Raw genomic sequence first — 20,319 nt, 5'->3', positions numbered from 1 at the left:
GGCACACTACAGGCATTAAGAGAATGTTATATTATTTATAAAAAATAAATAAAAAAAACCCCGCTTGGTCCAGCTAGTTATCACTCCGACCAACCACATCCATACTGTTATTCTCAAGAAAATTGAAGAAAACGCTCCAGATTTTCCAAAACTTGTCAAGCTTATTTTTTGTTGTGTAACTTATCTTTTCTAGAGCTAAGTAAAAAGTAATTCCCCTCAACCACTGCGATGTGCCACAAGGCGTGTCTGATTTCCAAGAGCAAGCAATGCATCGTTTGGCTTCTAAAAAACAAATATTCAGTAGAGACCTAACTTTGTTAGAGGTTATAAAGCTGTCTGAGTAGAGATTTAATAAGCATAATTTAGGGCTAAGGGGCACCTCCTCACCAGTGATCTGGCTTGCCAGGTCCAACACCTTCCTCCAGAATGACGCAGGTATCTGGTATGTTAGAATTAAAGCGATGCAACTTAGCTGGGGTTATGTATAGTCTACTTATCCACTTATATTGCAATAGTTTGGAGTTAGTATTTATGGATTGGGTTTGAGCTAGAGAACATGCTTTTGACCATTCCTCATCTGTAATATTCTCCTGCAAGTCTGTTCTCCACGCATGTAGTAAGTTTTGTGATGACTCTTTAGACTTACTTACAAACAAATTGTACAGTAATGAAACCTGTCCCCTAGAGTGTAAGAACTTTAGAGTGTAATCTTCCAGAGTGGATCGGGGAGAGAGTTTCAAACTAGGATGGACAGGATGAAACAAAAAAAAATGTTTGGAAGGAATTCCATATCTCAAGTTCTTCAAATGACATGAGGGTTACGTTTTCATTATAGAGGTCAGCTACCTTAGCCACACCTGGAGATGCCCAGATTTTAAAGCCTGCGTCTGCTCTACCAGGTCGGAAGTCATCATTACCAAAAATCATGGGAGAACTGAGATAATTTAGGAGTTTCTCCCAGGTGTGCCAGACAATTATGCCAAACCATTTATTTATTTTTGAGAAAAGGGTTTGCAGTCTTTTTAATTAGTTTCAGCTTGTTATCAGAGTATATATATATAAAGATTTAGAGGGATGTTAATTAAATGTGATTCTACTGAAACCAAGGCTGGAGGGTGGTTCCTCTCAAAATAAAACATCCCTGCTCTGATTTGAGATGCCCTGTAGTACCACTCAAGATTTAGGTAGTTGTAATCCACCTCTATCATACGGTAGATACAACAGGGAGAGTCTGAGACTGGGACGCTTGTTGTTCCATAGAAAATTTAAAAAAAGCTTTTTAAGTGTATGAAAGAGTGAAGGTGGTGGGGGGGGGGGCAAGTGGGATGGATTGGAAAAGATACAAAAAACTTTACAAAAATCATAGTAATTGGTAAATTTGTCCACCTATTTATAAGTTGCGTAACCTTATCTAACAATGTATCAAAGTTATTTGTTATTACTTTGTTAATAGTAGGGGGTATCTTGACCCCTAAGTAGGTGAAACCCTTGAGTGAGACCATAAAAGGAGTATGAATTGGAGGATTTAGTCTCTCCTTTTCATCCATAAATAATATTTCAGATTTGGAGTAATTTATTTTGTATCCTGCAAAGGTGCCAAAGTAGTCTGTTAGGTCAAGTAGGGTAGGTAAAGTCTGTTGTAAATTTGAGCAGAACAAAATTACATCGTCAGCATACAGGGCTATACGGTGTTCCCTATCTCCTATCCTTATGCCTTTAAAGTTGGTATTATTACGAATTGCCATGGCAAGTGGCTCAATTGCCAGTGTAAACAGCAGTGGAGACAGGGGACAGCCCTGTCTCGTTCCCCTGTGCAATTTAAAGGGTGCTGAGGACAGTCCATTCGTTAAGACCATAGTTTGGGGATCAGCATAGAGAAGTCTAATCCATCAGAGAAATTTCCCCTTAACAACAAATCTTTGAAGAACCTCAAATAGGTAGTGCCACTCCACCTTGTCAAAGGCCTTTTCGGCGTCCAATGACAAGACAGCATAATCTGTACATCCAGATTTTTGTTAAGCACTCTTCGTATATTGTGGAAGCCTTGTCGTCCCTGAACAAAACCATTTTGGTCAGAGTGAACCATTTGTGGTAAAAGTGTTTCTAGCCGTCTAGCTAATACCTTACAAAGAATTTTGAGATCATTATTAAGAAGTGAAATTGGTCTGTAGGATCCACATAGGGTGGACATTTTCCCACGTTTTAACAACAGTGTGATCACAGCAATATTTAGAGAGGAGGGAAGGGACCCAGTGTCTAGTGCTTCATTATACATCTCAAGCAGAGATTGTATTAACATGTCCTGAAAAGTTTTGAAAATTTCAATGGGAATCCCATCGGGCCCAGGGGTCTTCCCCCCCCTTCATACAATCTATGACCGCAGACAATTCCTCACTGGTAATATCAACTTCTAGGGTGGCCACGGAGTTTTCTTCAAGGGGCCTGATACTGCATAGTGTGTTTATCCACCATTACACAAGGTCACAATACTGTGCGTCTAGTCTGTCACCGCCTCAGAATTTAAGGGAATATAAAAGGCATTTTTGAATGGTCATTGGACTGATGAACCTGAGATGGCAGCCATGAAATGCCAACACTCTGGGACTGAATTGCATCTCTCCTTCTGCTGATTAACAAGCACTAAACAAAGCACTTTACTTTGTTTGTTGTCATATTCTATTACAGTGTCTGGTGATGTGGTGTTTCAGTTTTTGTAGATAAGTGTTGCTAAATTTATAGTGACTATATGTAACTTTTTACTGTTTCTGATATGGGTGCACGATTCAGAAAATGTCACGATTCGATTTGATATCAATTTTCAGGCTCAAGATTCAATTCAAAATTTTCGATTCAAAAACAATTCTCGGTTAAAAAAAATGATTCACAGTATGTAAATGTAGTTACTTTTCCCATGTGATTGCAGTAGACATACAATTAAAAATAAAAATAAAAAATCAAATAGATTTTTTTTGCACACCCCTAGTTTCTGAAGCTCTGTCATTTTTCATACAATGGTCTTAATGATCTGTAACAGCAAATGAGTCTAACAGTAAAAAGAACACCATTTTTAGTAAGGCCTCTGCCTGGGTTCGATTTTTACCATGCAGTCACAGAATGATTTGCGGCAGTTAGACGGCGCTACAGTCACGCATTCTGATGGGTCACAGGTTTCTTTATAACCCCGGAAAGCTTGTGTTAGTATCCAGCCTTCTGAGCCATGTAAAAGGAAGCAGGAGATTTCTTTATATAGGCCTAATTGTATTTTAATGTTATTTTAGAAGTTATCTGTTGTAGTTATGGCTGATACTGGGGCAGGACCATCACAGAAAAGAAAGAAATTAAACAAAGAACAACTAAAGGCTAAAAGGGAACGTGAAAGTGAAAGACAACGGCAATAACGTGAGTCAACTTCGGTCAGGCTATCAACAGATGGAGACAATTATGGGATTGTAAATTATTCAAAACCCACCCCGAATTCTGTAACAAACTCTTAATGCTTTGGCTCGTGACACAGTGACAGTGATACCCGGTTTATCTCACAAGACATCCAAAGTAGGCATAGTACCGTAACACTTGAAATGCAACGATGCATCTGTAAATTATCCTCTTATTGTAAATGAATGATTTTCTGTCTGAGCAAAACATTCTTCGCAACTGTATGACCTCCCCGTAACGCTAACTCAGTAATACAGTGGGTAATACAGCACCGTAAAGACCTTTACGACAGCAGGTGTGGTAAAAACAATACTGCTGTTGTCCAAAGCGGCCGCAAGAATCAATACAAACTGAAAATTACATGATGGCAATGTTCGTCAGTCAGTTGGTCTGTAGGTTCACCACTACGGTACAGACCAAAACATCCCAACAACTACTGGATGGACTGCCATTGTGACGACTTGGAAAATAGCAGGTTTGGAGCCAAAATGTAAAGTTTAGAGACGAGGAGGCAGCGGGAAGATTTTGAAGATTTATTAAGTGAAAACCGATTACAACAGAAGGTGTCCTGAGGCATACAGGCAACAGGTACAAGAAGATCCAACACAAAATCCAATACATTGGGAAAACTAGAAACTTAAAAACCAGGAAGCTACAACACTGAGAGAGACGACAATCTTACCCTAGACAAAGGGAGCACTACAAGGCAACGAGGGACAGGTGAAATAAGGGCTGACGAACAGGTGAAACACATCAGGGCAGACAATCACAAAGGCAGGAAAACATACAAGGTAGGAAGTCAACCAAGTCTAGACACAGGAGAAATGACACTTGAAAATAAAACAGGAAACAGACTTAACAAAAACTCAGGATAATGACAGTGGTAACAAGACGACTGGTAACACAAAGGCAGGCTGACAATTGGTGGCTGTAGCTCAGGTGGTAGAGTGGTCGCCTGCCAATTGGAAGGTTGGTGGTTCGTGAATTGCTGCTGATGCAGCGCCATCGGTGTGTAAATGTGTGTGAATCTTTATCCGATGAGCAGGTGGCACCTGTTAAGGGAAAAACTCAGGAGCAGCTCAACTAATTTCACATGAAGAAGATTTGGGAGATTTTATTGACTTACACAGAAGCACTTAATGAACACTTAATTAGGGAGACATTTAAGCAGGCAGTACAGTTTAACCATGAATGTGTTGTTGTGCAGTGCCCTCCCAACTCTCTGAAGTTTCTGTCTTCCTGAAGGTGTATTTAAACTCATGCTGGAGGCGTTACAGCTAAACGTAACGCCTCTTCATCGTTATCAATCTTCAAGGTAAACAAAGATATTGCAGTCGCCTAAACACAGATGCTAAAGCCTAGATATCTCTCTCTGAACACCAGATGTTGTAGTTGAGATCAAAATGAAGATCAAGTTCGAAGATGGGTGTGGTCCAAGCAAGGGCATCGGAAGTAGGGGGGTAGAAGGTAGGGAAGAGGCCATTGGCCCCCCTACTTTACATCCCTGGTCTGATTTGGCGGTGCATCTGGTGTGATACCATTGCAAGATGGTCTCTAGTTTGTCAGTGTTTTCACTTTGAGTATATAGCAGTATCAAATAACTGTTGAGACATAAGGTACCTCTATAAAAATGTATCTTTAACATGTCATTATGAATGCTTTCATCTAAAATATCATAGATTTCTCTGACTGTACAAATTGTTATTATTAAAGAATTGAGAAGAGACAGGCTGCAGACCTACTTCAGAAGGGGAAAGGGTTTTAACTTTAGCCTGCTAACAGTGCTTACAGCACTTATCCATCTGTCTCACTCATGGGAAGAGAGCAGAGGAGTATGGCTGCACTTTGCGGCTTAAAAACTGATATTTCTGGGGCATCATGGCAGCCCAGCAGGCTCAAGTGCATGTTTCATATTTGTGCCACTGTGGATTTGACCTGGCTCATTGGGCTATGGAAATGAATCAGACCCTTGTAGCACTTCATACATTTGTTACCCTCTTTATTCATTTGTTAATGTTTGCTATCAGATTAATTAGACAAAAAAATAAGCCAACAAAAAAGGATTCAGATTTTTTCCTCTAAGCTACAAATGGTACAATAATAACAATATGAACAGCTGGAGCTAAAGTGTTATGATTACAAGATTACACACACTATAACAAATTTCCCATTGTTTGCAGGTGTTTGTTAATTGGCAATTCTTTGGGGTTGGCTTGTGTTGTTTGACTGCTCAAGGACCTAGGGTTTGAAATACAACTACTCAAAACTATCTGAAACGTTATAAAGTGTACATTACAGGCTGACTTGGGCCTGGTAGGAGTCCATGGTGCTGCGCACAAGTCCAGTGGCTCAGCTCCCTCCATTGCTGGCTCTCCCCACTCTCTCCAATGGGAGACCTGTGCTGTGTCTCAGTTCGCGGTCTTCTGTACTTACACTTGCTATTTTCAGTGCATTTACACAAACAAAGTATATATATATATATATATATATATATATATATATATATATATATATATATAAAGTGACAAAGTATGGCCAAATGCAGTGCACTAAGAATACCCAGACGTTGCACTCAAAACGACGCCCTCAACAATCGCCATCTTTGCTACAGGGCTTGAGCCAGGACCACCAACATATTTTCAAACTTATGAATATGTCTAGCCTATTATTTATAGGAATGGCAAAGTATGCTATAATTGTGTAATCTCACCCCACTATTAAACCTTACAATTCATACACAAATAGTCCGATAACTCAGTTATTTGTGCTAAACAAAGTCACTAAAACAGCGACATTGTGACAGTTGCATGATCAGCACCAAGGACAGCACTACGCATCAAACAATATGGCTACGTTCAAACTGCAGGCTTTAATGCTCAATTCCGATTTATTGCCAGATCATATTTTTTTTTAACTGACTGCTCACATAATTTTTTTTTAATGTGGCCTGCATTCAAATGGATATTTGAATTGATTTGTTAAATCACTAAACACTAGACGTAACCTAACAAAGGACACAAACACTGTTCTGGGGACAGTTTTGGTGAAGGACCTTGGGTCTCATTTATAAAACTGTGCGTAGGATCCTTACTAAAAATGGCGTACCCCAAAAACGAATCAGATTTATAAAACGTGTAAGCAATGTTCCTTGTTGTGGTTATGGATATTTCTGTTGGGGTTGTTCGTATTTCTGTTGCCTGTTTGCATATTTCGGTATATTTCTGTTCTCTGTTGTGGATTCTTTGGATTGTGTATATTTCTGTTCTGTGGTGTATCCTGTGGATTTTGTATATTCTGTTTCCTGTTTTATTTTGATAGTCTGTTTTCTGTCTTGTTCTTGTGAGTTTTTTGCCTTTTGGATCGCCTTCGGTTTGCTCCCTGTTTTTGGTCCTCTAATTCCCTGCGCCGCGTCATAGTTCCCAAGTGTGCGTACGTGAATCAGTCTCTTTTCCCGCCCTGTACATGCCCATTTTTAATCATAAATAGTCAATGCAAAGCACCTCATGAATGCTGATCAGCATGTTAATGACCCTGGCAGTTGTTCTTTACGCTGAATCATGACGACTGGCGTGGAAAAAGCAAAAAACTTCTCAGACGCTCGGGAATTGCTGCAAATTGAATTATAATTTCAGCCTGTTCTCGCATAGTGTAGGTAAACCTGATGTATAGACTACCTATATTAATAATACCTTCCAAAACGGGCATTATGGCACTCAGGGACAGCTTCGATATACCAGACCTATATGATAAGATTTAACAGAATATTATATCCAAACGAGCCTTAGCGATGAAGTTGAAGATTATATATAATATTTATATAAAACACTTAGCTGTCTGCCATTTCCCTCTGGAAACAGCCGGTTGCCCCCAGAGTGGCGAGGACCTGCACCGGAATGGCACGGTTCTGGTGTGTTGCCCTCTCTACTGGACCCAATTCAGTACATAGAGCCAAGAGCACAGCTTTAGGGAATTTAAATCGTCATGGTCCCTGAAGTCTCTTTCTCTCCTGATACTTCCATTGGCGTAGTCCTCCTGCAGTGCAAGCAGTGCCATCATGTAGCATTATGCACAGGGGTCACCGCAGTATTTATATGTTTACAACAATTTGTGATTGTAGACACCTTGCCAAAATCACAGCATCAACTAGTGGTATCCCCCACCCCTAGATACAATTTGAAGACGAAAGTCTAATAGGCAAACACACTTTTCTTCATGCTGATTTTGTCACAAACAGTATTAAAGTTCGGACCGATAACGAGGACATTAAGTGTAACGATTGCGCCCCAGTAACGGCTATATTTCCAGACTTTGACATTTGATGATATATGCACATTATTAAAGACAAGATATTTAGTTATTTACACTGTGTTCTGCAGTTATCTAATGGTAGGATATTTGATGCTATCCTGTATTCCATGCAGTCGGGCCATCTCCTCCTCATGTGCTCCGTAGCAGACAACGTGATGGTGAGACAGCACCGATGAAATGTTAAGAACGAATTCTGATTTAAGATTTGAGTTGGATTTTACAAGGTGTTTATGGAACAAGTATCACTCAGTACAATTAACGCAAATAACACTGCTGGATTTAATCTTCATGATAACGTGGATGATATGCAGTGAGGAAGAAATGTGTGAGACATCAATACTTGAAAATAGGGGTGTGCAAAAAAATCTATTCATATTCGAATTGCGATTCAAGCTCTACCAATTGATACCAAATCGATATTGAATCGTGACATTTTCTGAATCGTGCACCCCTACTTGAAAATATTAAGAGTAATCGTTATTCCCACATTTATTTTCTGCAGTCTGACTTCAGTTCCCCACCTCACCATCTCTCTTTATAAATCACAACCTTTGCGTGGGAAGTGGCGTACGCACATTTTCAGGTTCACATTTATAAACGAGACCCCTTGTCATTTAGCTAACTTTTCTTAGATGCTCCATTTATATTTATATGTATAATAAAGCAGAAATATCATTCTGCATGATTTTAATGGGGAACGAATGGGTTGGTACTTGTCACTGTACGTAGGTTTTTTAATATTTCTTCTATGTTTTCTTGTGATTATTTTTGTCTGTAACCTTTTATGCTGCTATCTTGGCCAGGTCACACTTGTAAATGAGATCATTGATCTCAACTTGTTCAATATGGGTTAAAGTATCACAAAGATTGATCCAACAAATGACATTACAAAGCTACATAAGCCTGCACTGAAGATGTGATTTTAAACCCCACTGATTTTAGCATTCCTACTGTATGTGGTAAACCAACACGTCTCACTTCTTCTTCGTTGTTCAAACATGTTCTCATCTCTGTCTTCCTCTTCTCCTTCTCAATCCTCTCTTTCTCTCGCTAATTTTCCCCTCACCCTCTCTTTCCCTCCACCCTTTTCTCATCTCCCTCTCTGACACCTCCTCGCACTCACACTCTTACCCTCTCTTTCCCCGTGATGGACCCAGCTGCTTCTCACACCTCTATCTCACAAGACAGCCGAAGATAGAAAGTGAGACAGAGAGGGGGAAGACTGGTGACAGAAATGAGAAAGACAATTGGAAAAAGGAGGAGAGAGAAAACAAAACTAACAGTAGGGGGATCAGAGAAAGTGAGAAAGCCAGGGGGTGTGTGAGAGCGAGAGAGAAAGAGAGAGAGGGAGAGAGAGAGAGAGAGAGAGAGAGAGAGAGAGAGAGAGAGAGAGAGAGAGAGAGAGAGAGAGAGAGCGAGAGAGCGAGAGAGAGAGATCGGTGGATAATATCCGAGAAAAGGTTCGGGCCTCATTTCGCCTCCTCCATCGTTCCGTCACTCCACGAGCACTAAGCTTTTGTTTCCCTTCCCATTGCCATAGTAACCGCTGGCAATTTCATATCAGAGCCACATGCCCTGCTGACCGACAACTAGCTACAACCCAAGGCACTCGCCTACACACACAAACACACACACACACACACACACACACACACACACACACGCATGCATGCATGCACACACACACACATACATACATACACACTAAAAAACACCAGTTTGTCGTGTTGACCAGCTGTTAGCTACAGAAAAGCCTTGAGGGAGCAGCCTACACACACCAAAACTTCATCACTATGTTCCTCTTCAGTAGCTTTAACTTTAACTAAATGTTTTTATTTTTCTACACAATGAAAATACTGTATATTATACATTCACATCACATATTGTTTGCAGAATTAGAGGGAGCGAGAAAGCTCCCTAAACAAGAAACGGAACACAAAGTACAAAGTGCCTGGACTCAACAGAACCGCTGACTGATGCAGCGCCACTAAAAGTGTCATTTACATAAATATAATTAAGTCTGGTTAAAGTTGTGATTGTGCTCAATAATTTTGATTCGTAACTAATCCTTTTTGTTATAGTCTAGTTTATCCTGTGCAGTGTTGTCATGGACTGGAGCCAGTCCCTGCCCCCTTTGAGGCATAAGGTGGGCTACACTGTTGGTAGGTTGTTAGTCTATCACAGGGCTAAATTAGCTCTCACAATCACAAAATGACATTTGTTCGTCCATGCAAAATAGGTGGGGCCAGAAGCTTGGTGACATAGTGACGTTAGGGGGAGTTGGTGAACTGCTGTAGCTGGTGAGCTAACCTTTAACTTGAAAGCCAGCCCAGCTGGGCTAGCGCTAATCAGTCACAATAGCTCTCGGAGCGTCTTTCTATTTTCTCCCTACTCTTTATCTACTTCCCCATGCCATTTGGGTCAGCATTTTAAACCATTTTGTTCAATACAAAAGAGGGATAATACAGCTCTCAGATTTAACAAGTTTGAAGGTGAGGAAACTCTTCAGACTTCTCTCCGCAAAATGTATCCTTGCCTATTTAACAAATATTAATTGTGCTTTATGTGGTTCACGTTGGACGGTGACGGAATGTGGCTATGAGTCCCTCATCAGGATCGGGAAATCAACTCACCAGTCTCCTGCTGACTGCTAGCCTGGTCGGTCAAGTTTTTCAAATGTAAACATCAGAGTAAACACAGAGGAAAAGGTGAAGATGGCTGTCAGCTACAACCTATGGCTTCAATCCCGACTACGTGGACAAATAAGACCATGTCTGCGTCCGTATCAATGTCTACATCAACTGAGGCACCGATGGGATTACATTACATTACTCGAACGATTTCATGTGACAAATAAAATTGATTAATTGAACAAGTTGTTAGCAAACTTGTTAGATTAGATGGATCGCTAACTGGACAATAAGTTCCCACAGTTAATTCAAAAGATATATTTGTACCATCAACTCCTGTCAGGGTTGGGTATCGTTTGGGTTTTTTCCGATACTGGTGCTAAAGCAATACTTTTAAAATGGTGCCAGTGCTTAAATGGTGCCTGAACCGATACTTTAAAAAAAAAAAACACAATGTCGGCGACATTAAAGAACAACTTGTTTATTGCTATGCCATGTGGTCAAATTACAATTATTTATTAATATTGTAATAACAATAACTTACAACAATGACTTATTTCACCAGTAGATTGCTGTTAAACGACAAAAACTACCACTAGATGGGAAAAGGGGATTTTACAAGAACTTTGAAAGCACCATGAGGCTTACCAGTTTCAAGTGAAGGCAACGGCTGTGTTGTTTTTCCGAAAAACGGCAGGCAGTGGTTAGTTTGTGTCTTTATCTGCACACTGTTGGACGTCCCGGTGTTGGAACCCTCTACAGTGAAATACAGCCACCTTGTACACCGTTTAGCTATCAGCATTTTAACCCTGTCTATCCCAGCTACCAGCTAACGGTAGGCTAACATTACCTGCTGCCAAGTGTACTGTTAACAAGCTTTGGCTGCCTGCAACGTCCGTTTCGGAGCATCAGAGAGCAGCGCAGGCATTTCAGTGGCACTGAAATGAAGCTCCGAAATCCACATGGCTATTCGGTCCGTTAGATACCGGTCGTTTAGGCACCGGTGCCATATTAGCACCGGGTTTCGGTACCCAACCCTAGTCTTATAACAGCCTTCTTTGTGGACACAGTTTCTACTCTGATAGAGGACGTTAAATAAAAGTGCTAAGTGTTAAAATAGTGCAACATACCTAATTAGAGGTACGATAGCTTCCTCTATTTTGGACCCTCCGGCTCTCTGTCCCCTGAGAAGATGGCTTGCTATTGGTCAACGGCATAAATATGCTTGTTAATTTCACCTCCTCAAGCGGATCAACTAATATATTGGAATGAATTGATTTTGCTGTGAAATTTCACCGCTTCAAATCCTGATGTGACCAAGGATTCAACCTGCATGTCTTTAAACTGAGGCATCAATTACTTGGAAGAAGCCCAGGTGGACACAGAGAGGAAATGCAAACTCCACACAGAAAGGTCGCAGCTAGCCGCTAGACAGAATATTTAAACACAGCACCTTCTTGTTAACCAATGAGACACTGTGCTGCTAAGTTGATAATACTGTATGTTGAAAGCAAAGATTTAGGTTCCCACAATAATAATAACTTACTTTTGATCATTAAAAAAGCCTTGAATTTTGGAGGGAATGCATTACCTTTCTTGTGGACAGTAAAGACAACTTAAAAAGGCTTGATATCTATGCAAGCCCACACATACTGTTCACTCACTTATTGTAGTTGTTGTTGTCCTGCCCTAACAGGTGAAACAAAGCTAATAGGAGAGTCTGGGATATGCCAATCAAGCACAGACTGTTAATGCCCACACAGTCCTGAGAGGAGGTCTAATCAGATACAATAATTAAAATCACCTGGGTGGCTTTAAGTTGACCTTTTTATAGCTAATTCTGGTCCACCATGTTACTGTAATTGCCAGTTGTCATTCATGTCAACATCCCAGTTACGACAGGGAAACTCTGAAGCACCATAAAGCCACAGCAGCACCTCATGTCTGCTAAGTCCGTCATCAAAGGTTCTTAAACCCATATTTATTTGATAGAGCTATACCGTCAGGAGCGAATTCACAATGAATGGATTGTGGCGGCTGATAGCACCATGAATTGCGCTTCACTTGCAACCGCTATCTGCCCCATCTTAAGTTCCGGTTCAAAAAAAGGTATTGCACTAATGATATTACAGGGCAAACACGCCCATCACGTTTTGCAGCTCAGTGCAATTTGCCCTTTTTCTGCGTCTGATTGCAATTATCCACGTGGCAAAGTATAAATGCTGCCTTTGTGCCAAGAACACAGGAGGCAGAACAATGGCAAAGAGAAAAAGAAATAAGGAAAGGTTTAGAGCGCGAGCTACAGGTCCTGACCGACGAGGTGTAGAGGCATTCCTCAAAACTTCAGGCAAAGAATTTAAACATGACAGAGAGAAACCTTATTTGGGATTTAATATCCCAGTCTGTCAGTGCTGTTGGTGTTTTTAACCCTCACATGACCAACTCGGCAATCAAACAACTGTATTGAGTTTTGTGCTGAAGTAAACATTCAGTAGTCGTAAACATGGGAATCATCCATCTATGTCATGTGAACAAGGTCAACGGAAATGCATCAATGCAGAATGTTTTTTTAATGATTCTCTAGTTCAGAGATCGTCAACAGGAGGTCCATGACCCCTAGGGGGGCCTCAGAGTTAGTGCAGGGGGGCTGCCAAATTATTAAAAATATATGTGTCAAAATATAATATGTTTTGGAAAGTTTATTTTTTCAAAAATTAAAATGTCTGAAAATATACATTAATTTGAATCCAACATATCAATAGCAAAGATAAATTGGCCTATTTTTGAAAAAAAAGATTCTGTTTACATGTTGAAGATAAGCTTACTATATAAGGTAGCCACTATGGTAGCTGTACAGTTAAGCTTAAAGATTCACTGTGCCTTCCACATGTATGTTTAATGTTACTGTTAAATTTATGTTCATCAGTTGGGCCAAGTTTAATATGCAACTCAATTGTATACAAGTAGGGGGTCCCTACTCTGTCTTTTTTTCAGCTAAGGGGTCCCTGGCCTAAAAAAACGTTGAAGACCACTGATCTAGTTGTATCCAAAAATTGTAATGATTGCAAAAATCATAATTCAGTGCTTTGCTAAACACTTATGCTATTGAATTATTGCACATGTACCTTTTTCATTTGCCTTTGCCTTCTAGTCCTGTATTCCTTATGAACTGGAATGTCAAGTTTACTACCTACTATGTTACGAGTAATTATAATTCATGTAATACATAAATTCAAATAGTACGCTGGAGCTGAACATATTCAACACTCTGTGTGGTATTCAAAAGTTTAAATAAAAATAAATACATAATGAACAAAATAACAAGGTTTAACTGTGAAACCTAAAGACAGATCTATTATTTATATATATCTATATTAACATATCTGCATTTGAATGCAGAATCTGTAGGTAACAGGAAAAGATTATGGTATCGGAAGCGTTCTGGTCTCTGTTTGTAATCTTAGGAGTATTGACCAATCACGTTTGAGCGAGCTTTGGTTGCATGCAGGTAAACAGTCCATGTGGAGAGCAAAAGAAGTGGAATGCATTGGCCAAAATGCAATCTCAGAATCCATCGGCTATCGTCTGACGACCATTTAGCTTTTTATTAGCTTTTAAAAAAAATATGCATTCATATGCAGATAATTACAGAGACGTCGTCCCTCAACTCCAGCTCCATTCTCGCATCTCAAGTCGACGAGGTAGTCTTGGCCGCGAAAATCCGTTATCCATTATCTGGATATCTGCTGGCAACGGTAATGTCTTATTACTTGTCACCCGACATATACACTAACACAAATATATATGCAATAAGCTAATATCGACCCATGATGGATCCTACTTGTGGAACCTTATATCATTAACTTGGCATTCATAATAGAGCCTTTAACCAAGACTATGCAATGCCAGAACAACGTTAAAAGAACGCTCACAAATGCTGCCACATCCTACTGGGCTCAGCACGCCAGGGCTCATGCCAGATGGTCAAGACATCATGAGTTTGGATCTGGCTCACAATATATACTGTCTGCAAAGCAACATAGACAACAAAGAAAATGTTTGTTCTTTGCTAGAAGAGCCAGCATGGTGGACGTGGCCTTGAAAGCACTTCTAACACTTTTTAAATTTTCCATCCTCCCTTCAGTTTTCTATTTATTTCTGCCTTCCTTTTATCCTCTTCTCTCCACCTCCATAGAGTTGAAATAAACAGCATGGAGAAGCACCAGAAATGGGTTTGACTCCTCATGATCCGAACGCTAATATATTATCTCTCTGTTCAGCCTTTTCTCCTCAATCTGCCATTTTCATACCCTACTGATTTCTCTCCTGTTTCCACCTGTTGTATGAAAACAAATGTCTCTCCTGGAGATGGGCAACTGGCGGTCCCCGGGCTGCATGTGGCCCTCGTCCTCACTCAGTACGGCCCGCAAATCAATTTCCAAATAACAAATTGTTGGTTTCACAGGCGTTGGGAGCAAGCGGCCCAATACATTCCCATTTTAATTATATACTGTCCACCGTTACAGGGCGCTTCCTTGAAAGGCAAGGGGTTTGCTGCCAAGCGACTGCGGCCTCGTCAGGTCTTGACTGGCAACGACACACGGCACGAAGAGAGACATAAGCGGCCAAAAAGGAAAACTGGACCAAGAGAATCGTGTCTTCTAGGCAAGATGTGAAACGGTTTATCTTTTTACGGAATTCAAAAGCAAACCAATGTGCCTAGTGTGCCTGGAAACAAAATCAGGAAATAGTTGTACCATTATTGAATGATGATTTTTGTCATTGCACTGAAATAATTGTATATCACTGTTTCTGTGTTAAGTTCATTAAATGAATAGAAGCACTACATTTGAATATAAAAAATAGAGATGCTGGATAAATAAACTTTGATGACCGGTATATATTTTGTTGTTTTCACTCATTAAGTAGCTATACTTGACTAATTGAATGATAAGTTTACAGTATCCGAAGTGGTGGTCCTCCTCCACTTCTCTCTCCATCTGTCAGTTTTTCTCCTATCCCATCATCCCTCCATCCTTACCTCCACCCAGTTCCCATCCACCTCATGGAAGAGAACACAGAAGGGGTCCGACTTGGAGGCTACATCTCGGTCCAGCAGGCTGGTTGCGGTGACGGACAGCTCCACCCGAGTGATGCAGTGTTGAGGTGCGACACTGCGTGTCTGGTCCTCAGTGTTCGAGCCTAGAGTGTATGCCATGGTCTGAGGTCACAATGAATTACCCTGGCGGAAAGAAAACAGAGAAATAAGTCAAATAAACTTCAGTTTCATACATGCCCACATTAGCCTGTTTCTTGGCACTTGGTGCTAAGAGCTACAATGTGAACATTCTCATGTTTAAGAGGTACAATGTTCATTATGTTCACCATCTGAGTTTAGTGTGTTACCAAACTAATATTTGCTAAATATTAGCACTAAGCACAAAGTACAGCAGAGACTTGTGGACGTTTTGCATAGAGATGGTCCGATACCATTTTTTTGCTTCCAGATACCGATTCCGATACCTGAACTTGCGTATCGGCCGATACCGAGTACTGATCCGATACCAGCGTGTCATATATTTTATTATGTTTTAACAACTGTATACTACTATCCCTGTATGGATGTGATATGATTTCTATCTTTGTTGTCAGTCTGGCTCAGGTTAATCTCTTTGTGAAACATGAACAAACAATGAATGCCACAGACCTTTCTTTTATTATCCAGTTTGACAGTCAGTTATAACGGAAAAATAACATAAATAAACTACTTTAACGTAGATTTTCTTTAGGGCTTTATTACGTGGTAGCGGATCGGTGCATAAACTCCAGTACCAGTACCGATACCAGCGTTTTAGGCAGTATCGGAGGCGATATCGATACTGGTATCAGTATCGGAACATCTCTAGTTTTGCAGGTATGTGGTCATAAACCAAAGTATTGGATTAGCTGCAACGATTATTTTCATTGTTGAAAGTTTATAAAACATCACAGTTAAAAATGGAAAATGCCCATCACAATGTCCTAGAGCACAAATTGATGTCATATAATGCCTTGTTTTGTGTGACCAACAGCCCCAAACACAAAAATATTGACTTTACCATTATGTTAGGAATAAAAAGCTGCACATTTATGAACCTCAAACCATCAGATTTGGCATTGTTGCTTGAAAAATGATTATCAAAATACTTGGCAATTAATTTTCTTTTGATCAACTAATCAGTTAAACGACTAATCGTTAAAGATCTATCTATATTGGACATGTGATATACAGTATTTGATCTGATGATGGCGCTAGTTCAAGTGACGTGAGAGCTGATAACCAGGGACACGTTCAATCTCAAAACGTTGTGCACCATTTTGCTACGGTTTCCGTGTTGAACGACATGTTTCCTCGGACCAGGGTGAAACGGTGTGCAATCAGCTTTGTGTATGCTTTCTCTCGTTTGGTGGGTGTGTGAGAGATGTTACCAAATCAGCAACATGTATGTAAACTTGAGGTAATTAAAAGGCAGAGCACACAGCAGAGTGTGAACCCCGTTTCAGTTTAGAAGGCAACTATTATATAGCATTTTCAGGATAATACTTTGTCGCAGCCTCCGCTGTTGTTTCACTGGTTGAAGCTGGAACTACTGCAATGGAGTATATAACAGCACTTTATACTGTGAAAAATCACCAATAAAGGCTTCTAAAACAAATACTACACAACCGGACATGTCCCAGCAGTAAAGTGACCCGGAATTGGGGAGAAATGACCATTTGGCATTGGCCACCAAGATTACAGCTATCTCGCGTTAGCATGCAGCTACCTAATATTTAGCACTAGGCTAACGTTAGATTGTAATGGAAAGAAGCAGCACTTTCTACAGTCAAAAATCGCAGATAAAGGCTTCGATACCAAACACTACCCAATCGGACATGTTTCAGCAATAATGCATTCTGAAATTGGGGAGAATTTAACAAATTGGCAGCCAAAATGACATCTTTTACTGCCGTTAGCATGTAGCTACTATAGTTAGCAGTGGACACTAATAGAATATAGCAACATTTTCTACAGTAAAAAAAACGCAGATAAAGGCTTTTAACCAAATACTACATAACCGGAAATGTTTCAGGAGTAATGTGACCCAGAATTGGGGAGAATTTAACAACATTGGCAGCCAAGATTAGATATTTTACTGCCGTTAGCATGTAGCTACATGTGACAATGTTAACGCCACAGTAGCTTAAAAAAAAACAACAACAAAAACACTCCACTCCTGCCTACCTGGAGCAGATGACCAATCATAGAAGGCCGGCTTAGAGTTGCATAAAACTTAAACAAGAGTAGAAAATACTGTTGAAACCGGAGCGTTCAGAACAGTTGGAAATCAGGGGATTTCTCTAAAATACGTACTCATTTCCTGTTATCTCTGTACTGTCCATAATTAAGGCTTAAATATGCTAAAAAAGTACCAATGTGTTTGTATAGATACTTTCTCTGTTGATATTTAAACTCATAAAATACAAAATTGCCATGATAAAACTGCACAAAAATATAATATATATATATATATATATATATATAGTTGTGTTGAACAATGAATAAACAAAGACATTTCTATGACATAATTCACCACAATCTCTGGGAAATTAACTGTCCTGTAGGTTGTTGTTTACATACACGGTGATGGCTGATCTCCAGGATAACATGTACAAACTGTAGTTACTCGTTAGGGGTCTTGTGTAATCCTTCACAGGAGGCAAGGGTGTTATGTGTGTCTTACACTGACAGCTGACAAAATCATAAATGACTAGAAACACCACTGCAGAGAAAAAATGAGATGCTAGCAACATACTGGTGTCCAAATCTGTTGCCAGGCAGAGTGTGCATTTCTCTCTAAATCAGTGGTTTAGAGAGAGTGTTTGATGTGTTGAATTTAGGTAACATTTCAATTTTTATTTGTTAGGAGTATATTATTGTGTGAAGAAAGAAAGAAGGGAAAAAGTACACAAGTACTGTGTAAAAAATCTGTTACATCACAATTACAATATTTCTCCTGGTGTCTTACAGACTAAATACTAGGGGTGGGCAAAATAATCGATTCTTAGATGCATCGTGATTCTGTCTAGAACGAGTCGATGCTCGATTCTGATTAGTTAATAATCGATTAAAAACATTTTTTTTGTTTAAAAATGACTGTCTCCAGACAAGTACAAATCAGAAAACAGAGTGACTGAAAGAGCATGGGATAATGGACAACAACTTAGAGTTTAGGCAAGAAAAGAAAAAAACACACAAAAATGGCCAAAAGGAAAAAGAATATTGTATACACATGATCTAATAAGACATACTTAAAATAATTAGGCAAAACACATATAGGCTGTTCATCTACTTTATCACATTAAATCTGACCACCTCATGTTTCATGTTCTAAGAAGCCAATGATCCACCTTTAAACATGACTGACTGAGCCTCTGACACGGAAGACTACTGTGATAGAAGGTGACGTTCACAAGCAGGTTTTAGGCTTAAGCATGGAATAAGTACAAAACAAAAACCTCAGTAGACAAAACATTTCATTAAAACTTGTGTGTGACAAATACTGTATATGTCAAAACCTAAGCGTTGTCTAGCTGCTTTGTCTAAGAAGTGATTAGCAAACTCTGAGTAGCAAACTCTGATTTATATGTATATTTTTTTTTAAAAGTCACGCACCGAGATGCATCGATAATTGGTTTAGAATTAAATCGTTGGCCTCTGAATCGGAATTGAATTGAATCGTGAGGTGCCAAGAGAGTTTAATTAGACTAATGACACTGATAGGCCTACTGTTTGGCTAGAAATACCCACTGAGGAAGAATTAAACACAGGCGTAAACACACAAGCAGAATGTTGGGCATTGGCCATTGAGGTTGACTCTGGTGTAGGTCACGGCCGCCCTCAGGAAACCCCAACAATATCCAGTATTATGTAAACATATTACAAAGAGACACACACACACACACACACCCACACACACACACACAGAAACACAGATCAAAGCCGTCACAAAACCTTCAAAATGGAGAAATCTCAGGCAAGGAGAAAGGCATGAAGAGAAAACACACACGTGTATGAACACTTTTTGAGTGTAATAAGAACTACGTCATGCTGTTCTCAGTAATAACTTGTGTCATATTTTAAATAATTTCCTAGAGGATTTAAGGACAGATAAACAACACACCACCTTGTGTCCATAAAGGTGGTTTTGTTCTCAGAGCGGCAAGCTAAAAGGATACTGTCAGTTGCTAAGATACTAATGTGTCATAAGCAGCGTGCCCCTCCCCGGTTTGCTCCTGTGATGTCATACTGGTAGTGGTGATGTCCTGAAAATACCAGTGTAAAATGTTCATTCATTTACTCAGTCATTCATAGGTGGTGAAAGGTTGTTTTGACTGGATACTTACTTATTTATTCATTGTTCATGGATGATGAATGGATGAAATAATAATAAAGATTACACTTCCTTTTTCCAAGCTCATAAAAATTCAAAGACACAAAATGTCTGTTAGCACCCATTTACAGACACCACCCAATTCATACATGATGCTGCAATGCATTAGGGCAGGTGTTACAGCAGGATGTCCTGCCTCTAATAGTCAAGACTGACTTTCAGAGCCTCAGGGGAGAAAAACAATGTCTACTGTTAAAGTCAGAGATCTTGAACAGGGAGCCCGAGACCCCTAGGGGGGTCCTCAGAGTTAGTGCAGGGGGGCCGGCAAATTATTGTTAATGTTTTGATAGTCTATATCCTTGATGTTCCACTTCCAGGATTGCTCCGTTGCCGACGGAAATTACGCAGGATTTCACTCATTTAGGCCGGATATCCGTTGCCTTGGGCTTCCTTTGTGTTGGCATTTTAAATTGCGGTCGATTTAAGAGGACTATGGTTAATTTTGTCTCAGATCTCTGCGGGGCAGACAGCTA

General features: G+C 39.9%; 1 protein-coding gene across 2 annotated transcripts in view; it reads right to left on the bottom strand.

Moving 5' to 3' along the window:
• The window catches only part of cpne2 (copine II), a 56,261-nt gene extending 40,656 nt beyond the window's left edge, over window positions 1–15,605 (bottom strand). For both annotated transcript variants that reach the window (XM_078257787.1, XM_078257788.1), the window contains exon 1: window positions 15,415–15,605. In XM_078257787.1, coding sequence (XP_078113913.1) covers window positions 15,415–15,591 — 177 coding nt within the window. In that variant the 5' untranslated portion in view covers window positions 15,592–15,605. The remainder of the gene's footprint in view (window positions 1–15,414) is intronic.
• Between the last annotated feature and the right edge of the window lie 4,714 nt (window positions 15,606–20,319).

This window comes from Sander vitreus, chromosome 8, assembly GCF_031162955.1.
Source record: "Sander vitreus isolate 19-12246 chromosome 8, sanVit1, whole genome shotgun sequence".
In the NCBI taxonomy this organism is placed as follows: domain Eukaryota; kingdom Metazoa; phylum Chordata; class Actinopteri; order Perciformes; family Percidae; genus Sander; species Sander vitreus.
This window is presented reverse-complemented; position numbering and strand designations above follow the sequence as displayed.